The sequence below is a fragment of the Papaver somniferum genome, chromosome 2 (genome assembly GCF_003573695.1).
Source record: "Papaver somniferum cultivar HN1 chromosome 2, ASM357369v1, whole genome shotgun sequence".
NCBI lineage: Eukaryota > Viridiplantae > Streptophyta > Magnoliopsida > Ranunculales > Papaveraceae > Papaver > Papaver somniferum.
The window spans coordinates 108,591,919-108,601,595 of record NC_039359.1 but is presented as its reverse complement, the minus strand read 5'-3'; the positions used below and the strand labels follow the sequence as shown (position 1 = coordinate 108,601,595).

The following is a 9,677-nucleotide window of genomic DNA, read 5'->3' as shown; positions in this document are numbered from 1 at the left end:
TTCGAATTCATGGACGAATCCACGGCTGATCCTATGAATTTATAATAAATAAATACTCATCTTTATCCCCCAGTTTCATGAATTATTCTCCACTGAATTTCATAAATTGATAATAATTATTCAACAACCGGGCATCAGGACCATCACTGAGTAAGCCCCACAAAATGGTGCAAGTGTACTCGACAATTATGCACGACCGAGCACCCGAATGCACAAACGAGCATTCGAAAATATGGATAAATGAGGAATCCTACACAAAACAGGAGAAAAACAATAATAATAAAATAATAAGGAGCGCTCATGGGCCAGCCCCACCGGCTAGCCGGCCGTGCCCTAGCCGTGGCCGGTCCCATGCCTCTCCCATTATTTTTTCTTATTTTGTTATTTTCATGAACTCATGAAAACTCCTTCATTCTGGAAACTTTCCTTGTTTGAGCAAAACTCACGGTTTCTCCATATTTTCATGGTTTCATGAGAAATAATAATATAAAATAGGGAAAGGTGTTGCAGGACCGGGCAACCTAGCCGGCCGGCCATGCCCAAGCCGTGGCCGGTCCCACACCTTGCAATCCCTAGTCTTCCATAATTATCATTTCCCTAATCTCATGAAACTCCTCCGTTTCAACAAAACTCATGGTTTCTCCATAGTTTCACGGTTTCATGAAAAATAATAATATAAAATAGGGAAAGGTGTTGCGGGACCGGGAAACTTAGCCGGCCGGCCATGCCCAAGCAGTGGCCGGTCCCACACATTGCAATCCCTAGTCTTTCATAATTATTATTTCCCTAATATCATGAAACTCCTCCGTTTCAACAAAACTCATGGTTTCTCCATAGTTTCACAGTTTCATGAAAAATAATAATATAAAATAAGGTGTTGCGGGACTGGGCAACCTAGGTTTCCCATAGTTTCTCAAATATTGCTCGAATCATGAAAAAGCCGAAAGCCAACATGGTTACACGACCGGCTAGCTTCTCACGATAATATTAAATGTTAAAATATCCTTATTTTAATATTTACAAAATATTGATAAAATGAGCATACATGCTCATTCGAGCAAAAATTAAGAATTTCAGTTAAGATCAAACTCTTCTGAAAAATCAACATGTTGCTCAAACACGCGTCAGAAAATAATGAAACTCTCAGGATTGAGACACGGATATTATGGTGACACGGGCATGCTTCCTTGACCGACCAGGATCAGCCCTAAGGCTTGCACAAAGCCGGTCCCACACATTTTCACAATTTTGACCTAATTTTCTCAATTGCTCATATTGGGCCCAAACTCTTTTCAACCAACCTGGAGTTTTCTCAAACGACCACCAGCTGGTCCCATGAACACCAAGAGCTGGTATCATGCTCTCTTGGTCGGTCCCTCAATTTCCTATAATTAGGTTTTATCACCTAATGCTCAATCGAGAACTATTTCAATGAATGATGAAACCATCATTTAATCATCCTTCTTTCACCAACCAGCCCACTGAGGACTCTGGTGCATGCTCACTCGAGCATTTGGGCGTCACATGGACATCCATCATCCAATGTGGTCGGTCCCTCTATCACTCGTGATCTATTTTCAGCGATTCATCAATTGACGAACAATTGATTAGAAATTAGGGTTTCGAATAAACACTCCACGAATCATCATTCTGAGCAAGATTCAAACACTAATAAATTTATGTTGATCAATAACCAACATCTGGATTAATCATATAATGTTTGGTAGTCTACCAATATTTTAGTTAATATTTCATTGGATCAGGTCACCAATAAATAATTCGTCGAATTGAGCAATACTTGCTCAGTCTATCAATATTCAGTAAATTATCAGAAATTTACTAAAATGAGCAATACTTGCTCAACTGCTCAAATATTGATCCAACTATCAATATTCAGTAAGTTTATCAGTAATTCATCATCGAATTTACAATTTTGCTAACAAGCACAACGTCAACATCATTCAAAGAACTATACATGTTCAATCCATGAATCACCGAGCATTCATCACTCGTGCTCAATTCAACAAAATCTAGACTCACTGTCTAATCAGTCAACAAATTCATAATTAATACACGTCTGCCATGCATACTCCATGATTCGTGAGACATCAATCACGTCACATTGGGGGATATCAATTAGGGTTTTGGTCTGGCGACCTACAGCACGTGGATTCATCTACAATGAGAAGTGTGAGTAAGTCGTGCAAACGGTTGAAGGAGTTAGCAAAGTAGTGGGTGGATGGTTAACCGAGTCTCCGCACGACCTGGAATTGGTTTCACCACGATTTCCTGCTTCCCCACTCTTTCACTCAATAAACCATCACACTTACAGGGATCAAGGTCTTTACTATTCTGGCAATATAAATAAGTCTCTGAATCCATGATTGAAGGACATGATCATCTGCAATCATCAATCGTCTATGCAGAATTTCTCGAGTAACTACTCTCAAGAATTCATCAATCTACCAAAACTTATTTGAACTCGTCAGTTCACCAAATTTTTTAGAAACCTTCAACACATCCACAATTCTTGATCATCACTGATCCCACACAATTCTCAACTTTCCTTCTACAGATCCACAACTGTCGGTTGAGGAATCTCGACAACATGCTCGTCTCTTCACTTCCCTAAAAAACCAGCGAATCGTTTTTCCCCATCTACAGCAAGAGACAATGATCAATTCAGATAATAACCCATTTGATGAAGCATATCTTAATACTTTGGTGGAAGCTCAAAACTTATATAATTCTAAAGAAATCTTGTTAAACACTTTTCTGAAACAAAAGTCTAGAATTAAATGGATAGAGGAGGGTGCAGCTAATACTGATTTTTTACATGCAAATCTTAAAATCAGACAAGCAAGGAACATGATAAATGAATTGGAAGATAGCAGTGGTAATATTATTGCAGATCAAAAGCAGATACAAGATGAATTGGTGAAATACTTTGAACAAAAATTTAAGTACAAGGAAGTTGAGCATATGTTAAATGGCATTCCAAAGGTGATAACTAATGAAGATCAGGACATGATAGAGGCGATTCCAGATGCTGATAAAATTAAAGCAACCTTATTTGATATGGATCAGGACACTGCACCTGGTCCTGATGGATTTTCAACAAGTTTTTATAGAGCATGCTGGGATATTATTTATCAAGATGTTGTTGGTGCCATTCAATTCTGCTGGAGAAGAAAATTCATACCCAAAGGACTTAACTCCAATTTCTAGTACTTATTCCAAAAACTGAAGGTGAAATGAATCCAAATCAATTTAGACCCATTGGTCTAAGTAATGTCAGTTTTAAGATTTTCACCAAAATTTTGGCTACAAGAATGGCAAACTAATGCACAAGTTTGTCTCACCACAACAAGTAGCTTATGTTAAAGGGAGATGTATTCAAGACCAGATAATATTAGCTTCTGAATTGGTTAATGAAATGTCTAAAAAGAGAAGATGTGGAAATGTAGCACTTAAACTTGACATATCTCAAGCTTATGATTCAGTCAGCTGGGAGTTCTTATTTTAGGTTCTGCAGAAATTTAGTTGGTGTGAATAGCTTCATATATTGTTTCAATCAACAAAAATATCAGTAATGGTGAATGGTGGACCTTGTGGTTTCTTTTCAGTGGGTATAGGATTGAGACAGGGAGATCCTTTATCTCCTATTCTTTTTGTGTTAATGGAAGAAGCATTAAGTAGAAGACTAACTCAAATGGTGCAAGAAGGCTTAATTTGTCTAATGGTTGAAAGAAAAGGTATACATCCAACTCATTTATTCTTTGCAAATGATGTGTTTATTTTCATCAATGGAGCTAAGAAAAGTATTTTAAATCTCATGAAACTTCTTGAAGAATATCAAAAAAGCTCAGGTCAAATTATAAATAAGAGTAAAAGCAAGATGTTCATTAATAACACTTCAGATTTGAGAAAAAATCAGATTAAAGATATAATTCAAATGGAAAGGAGTGTATTCCCTGACAAGTATCTTGGAGTTATTCTCACAACTGGCAGAGTAAAAGTCTCCACTGTATGGCCTATGGTACAAATGATGCAAAGAAAGCTAGCTACTTGGAAGGGTAAGTTATTGTCTTTTCAAGAAAGATTAGTGTTGATTAAGTCAGTTCTTAGTAGTATCCCGGTTTACAATATGGAAATTTATAAATGGCCTGCATCTGTCATAAAAAATTGTGAAAGGATCATGAGAAACTTTCTCTGGTCAGGAGATGGAGATACAAGACAGTACAATAAGTTTTCTTGGAAAAAAGTGTGTACACCCTTTAGTGAAGGTGGATTAGGCATTTCAAGACTTGCAGTTATTAACAAAGCTTTTCTTATGAAGATGATGTGAAAAATCAGTAATTCAAAAGAAGATTGGCTTTTATTTTTCATGCAAAATACAAGGATAAAAATGGTCAATGGGGCACTAAATGGAAAAAAAATCTACTGTATGGCCAGGCTTAAAATTGGCATCGGAATCTCTTATAGAAGATACAAGATGGATTATTAGTAATGGAGAAAAAAATTCTGTCTGGTTTGATTCTTGGATTGGAGATAGCACTCTGTTTGAATGATTTGAACATAATAACTATGTATCTGAGAATATCAACTTAAAAGTGTCAGATATCTTGTCAAACGGAGTGTGGTCTTACAATAATGAACTTCAATTGATTTTTCATAATCTTAATATGCCTGAAGTCCTTAGAGGAAAAGATATTCTACTATGGACAAGCAACTCAAAAGGTGAATTGTCAATTCCAAAGGCTGTGAACAAATTAAGGCACAAGGAAAAGTTAGTTAACTGGTCAAGGTACTTATGGAATCCTTTTCTTCATCCTTCATACTTATGAAAATTTAGTTAACTCAAAAGGTGAATTGTCAATCAAATCCATCCGCAAGGCGCATTGAAGTACAAAATCATAGCATCAACAAGATCATGAAACCACATCAATCATGGAGAAAGATCGGAAAAGAGAGGAATTCAAACAACACCCAACTATACAAACAGTGGAAGAAGCAAACTAAAGATGGTAACTAACGCATGCAAGAATCAATAAGCAATTTAAAGCAAAAATGGACGCAAAATCGAAGGATCAAAACATCAACAGTAAAGCGGAGAGCTACTAACCAAAGAATGGTAATCGGTGCTGAAAATCATGGCACCAAAAGAATCGATAAGTGAGCAACAATTGGGGGCAAGACAAGAAACTTCTGAAAGAAAGGGAGGAGAGCGACAGTTCCAAAAGAGAAGAATGAAAGTTAATAAGAATATCTGCAACTATTCTCTGCTTATATAGGCGACTGGAAAATCCAAAAGTTAGAGGGTCCGAGAATCAAGGGGAAGTTATTGCATGGAAGGACATGTGGGACCCCCAATTGATACGTGCAAAAATTGCGGCGTTACAAAAAACATTTTCTTCCAATTCAACCGGTTGGTAGAATACGAAAGAAAAAGGGCAAACTGTGAATATCAATATTTCGCGGAGCACATGTCACAATCATGGCGGTCACACACAATATAATAGTATAGACCTCGTTGTACAAAAATATCTGAGCAATAGAAGATACCTTCGTAGATCTACTTTATCTTTGCCCAAGGAGAAGCTCTTCAACGGTCAAGATGGATAAAGTAAAACCTAAACATATGGGGAGGCAGCTACCGAGGGGACAGAGGTAGATGACACATCTAATCAGCATTAAATGCTCTAATCTCTTATCTACACGCATAATCCAAGCACGTGGAGAGAGAGAATGTGGCAGAACAGGATTGGATAAGGACAGCGGTGGACGAAGGTACAACCTGTACTAAGGTTGGGAAGTTCCCGAAGGAACATGTGTCAGCTGAGGTGTCAAAGATTAACTGGAGGATACACGCGGTGGACGAAGGTACCATACGTACGGAAGGTGTATCAAGAAACGATGGATCCATAGACAACAAAGATATACCTGGAGACGACGAGGCTATAAATACCAAGCTTCACCAACAAAATAAGGCATTCAATTCTTAGGAGAGAAGATCTAGTCTTAAGATTATACCTCTTTAATGTATAGAACTTAAGTAGTTATAACAACTTTAATTCTCTCTATTACTTTGGGAAGCATTTAAGATTTTTTGTAACCACCTAAAATTAATACAAACAATCACTTATTATCCCGTGGATGTAGACTACAAAGTCGAACCACGTAATCTCTTGTGTCAAATGATAACTTAGCTTTATTTGCTTTATTTGCTAGTCTTTGTTATTACTTTGATACGTTTATCATTTATTCACTAAGCATCGTCAGTTCAACAGAGGTATCCATATTGCATAATATTCGATCCTTTGAGATGAATACATTACGTAGACTATGGGAAAATTAGTAGTCACAGTTTGGCGCTAGAAGTTTTTTTGCTCAACAACTCGAGTTTTTTCGATCCTTTTGTTTTTAGACATACCACATCTTCTTCAACAAAGAGATCTGAGTTTAACAAGGGTGGATATCACTTACTAGTGAATCGTTCATCCAAAAGTTATATAAGTTCTTTCGAGTTCATAGCCTCTAAAGACTTGCAACTTTCAGATCTGCATTTTCTTACCAAAATTTTTTCTTTCACAAAACGCCAAAATCTTTGTTTTGTACTAAAATAACGTTTCTTAACGCAATCTCTTTTAGATCTGAGCACCTGCACATCCTAGGGAATCTCAGTGAGCACCTAAGGGGAAAGAACGTCTTTCAAGGCATTTAATACGCTTTCCTTTCTTATGATTTGACACCCTTTTCAATCATTTCCAACATTTAAGGTTGTTTTTTACAAGGCTGTCATAAAACATTAAATACCCATCTTTTCAGTCATCAATCAAGTACTTTTCTGAAAAAGCTGCTTAGCCGTCTTCTGTGTCAGAGCATTAATTGCTATTTTTCACGAAGCCACCCGAGTAGCAAAAGTTTTTGGTCCTTTTTGTGTCCGCAGAGTAACAAAGATCCGAATATATACAGAAACCAAATGACGTATCAACAACCTCACAGCCTGCTGTCACAAGAGGTAGATCTCAGAACCCATCCAAAACAAACCAAAGGAACGAAGCAGAGGATGGACAGAGTGAGATAGCAAGAAAAAAGGCTGCTACGAAACCACCTACCCCTACTGAGGGGATGGGGGAAACATCAGGAGCGCAACTACTTTACGACATGTCGTTACCAGAACAACGTAAAATCACGAAGCCACCTACGACCGACAAAGGGTTACCTAGAACCTCAGCCCCCACGGGACGAGGATTAGGAAACCTAACTCTAATAAAACTGGATCCTGATGCTCCAATAATAGAAAATGGCATGGACGATTCTCAGGATCCAGACGACAACACTCCTCAGGGTGGGGGAAATCACGAAGAAGAACAAATAGCAGCAAAGGTGGCAGTTTTGGAGTTACGAAATCAGGAGAATGAGGATGCAATGCACGCAATGGCTCAAGAGAACCAGAACCTGAAAGATATGCTGGAGGTACAGATTGAAGGTTCCCAAACTCTCCCACCTTTGAGGAAGGGAGAGAACGGAGCCATCTTAGGAATATGCAGGGCACACTCTGACCTTGTAAGGGGTAAACTGATAGGAAGAACAAGAAGAACACCTCACGATCCAAATGAAGTTGATCTAACTTACAAACCATCCCAATCCTATTACGATGATACATTATTCAGAGATGCTCACAATGTAAACATGGTCATGGAGCAAATGGAGAAAATGCGTAAGGAGATACAAGGACTGAAGATAGGCCACGTAGGAGCGAGGCTGGAAGAACTGTTACAAGAAGCAACGACATCACCGTAATCTTTCCGTATTTTGAGGGAGTCTATCCCTGCAAAATGCCTGGTACCTACGTTCCAAGCGTACAATGGTACCTCAGATCCCGCATCTCACCTACGGTACTATACTCGTGTCCTTGCCCATTGGGAAAGAGATGAGATAGTACTTTGTAGGTACTTTCCGGCAAGCTTAACAAGATCAGCACTGGCATAGTATGACAACTTACCAGCGAATTCAATTGACTCCTTTGAGAAATTGTATACGGTGTTCTTAGAGACATACATGTACAACAAGTCAACCAAGGCGGGGTTAGATAGGCTATTTGCATTATCCATCGGACCCAAGGAAACATTGATGCAATATACAGACAGATGGCAAAAGACGTGCCAAGCAATCGTAAAAGTCAACCCATAAATTAGCATTAATTACTATAAGTATGGGCTTGATAGGACCTCATCTATCTTCGTGTAACTTCACAACAAAGTTCTGGATTCCGAAGGGGAGCTTCGGGTCATCCAAGACCGCTACATCAGGCTTGAAGAAATATAGAAGGACAACCCTAGGGCACAGCCAAAAGCAACTGCGCAACGCACAAATTCTCTGGAACCAATTCCGGAGGTAACCAAGAGGCAAAGTGAAGCTGGGGAAAGAACCAACTCCTGGGACAAATGATCAAAATACAGAGATGGCAAAGGCAGGGGTAAAGGAAGAGAATAATGCGTAGATAAGATCTACACAAAGTTGAACACTACGTTCTCTCACATCTTAAGCAAAGAAGGAGCAAAACTAGGGTTCCCTTATCCTAACACTAGGGGAAAACAACCCGGAAAAACGAATAATGCTAAGGAGTAATGTGATTACCACCGGTACTACAGGCATACAATGGATGCATGTTACCACCTAAGGAACACAATTCAAAGATTCATCGACGAGGGAAAATTCGCGGAGTATGTGCAGATCCAACCTGCTAACACAGAGATAGCCCCGAAGAAAAGGGTAGAGCTACCTCAAGACGGAAAATACATCAACATGATTACCTTCTCTTACGGAGAGCAAGAAGATCTATTCGAAGACAGCCTCGATCTAGTAAGGAACAGAAAAAATATGGAAACACACGAAGTGTTTAAACTAAGTGGACCACCAACTACCACTTGGGATGAATGGATGGCTACGCCATTAACATTCTCAACAAAATACGTAAACCACGAAGTGGAGATGCACAACGATCCATTGGTGATCACCCTACCAATCCACGGGTGGAATGTTACAAAGGTTCTCATCGATGGGGGAAGCTCATTAAACGTGTTATTTTATGAACCATACTTACATATGGGACTAACAGCTGAGCAAATGGATTCATCCACTTGCACAATCTATGGTTTCAATGGAGCGGCTTCGAGACCAATAGAAGAAATTGTTTTACAGGTACGAGCAGGACCTTTGGTGACAAACACCAGATTCTGTGTGGTAGACGCACCTTCACCATATAACGTCATCATGGGACGATTATGGGTGCATCGTTTACGAGGAATAACTTCAACATATCATCATTACCTTCGTTTCCCTACACCCATGGGTGAAATGGAGATCAAAGGGGATCAGCAGGATGCAAGGCTATGTAACTTAGCGGAGGTCAGACTTGATATAGAAAAAGATGTTGCACAGCAAAACGGAAGAAAAAGACGAAAAGCAAACAACAAGGAGATAACTGACGGAGCTTTCTTAGTTCGCGAAGCATCCTCAGTACCAGAAACCAGCACATCTGCAACGAGAATTTTTTTGATGGGGGCATTTTTGGATGGGGGCATGGGGGATAAATAATATGTTGACATGTGTCCTTCATATTAATTATTTTCACAAATCCTGTTTCCAAAAATGCCAAACATAAAATATAA

At 38.9% G+C, this 9,677-nt stretch overlaps 2 protein-coding genes across 2 annotated transcripts; both read left to right on the top strand.

The window, feature by feature from the left end:
- The first annotated feature begins 3,592 nt into the window (after positions 1-3,592).
- LOC113351742 lies at positions 3,593-4,348 on the top strand. Its single transcript, XM_026595678.1, has one exon. The coding sequence runs from the start codon at positions 3,593-3,595 to the stop codon at positions 4,346-4,348; it is 756 nt and encodes a 251-aa protein (XP_026451463.1).
- A 4,316-nt stretch (positions 4,349-8,664) lies between these two features.
- LOC113351741 lies at positions 8,665-9,603 on the top strand. The gene has a single exon (XM_026595677.1). It carries the CDS (start codon positions 8,665-8,667, stop codon positions 9,601-9,603), a length of 939 nt encoding a protein of 312 aa, XP_026451462.1.
- The last annotated feature ends 74 nt before the right edge of the window (positions 9,604-9,677 follow it).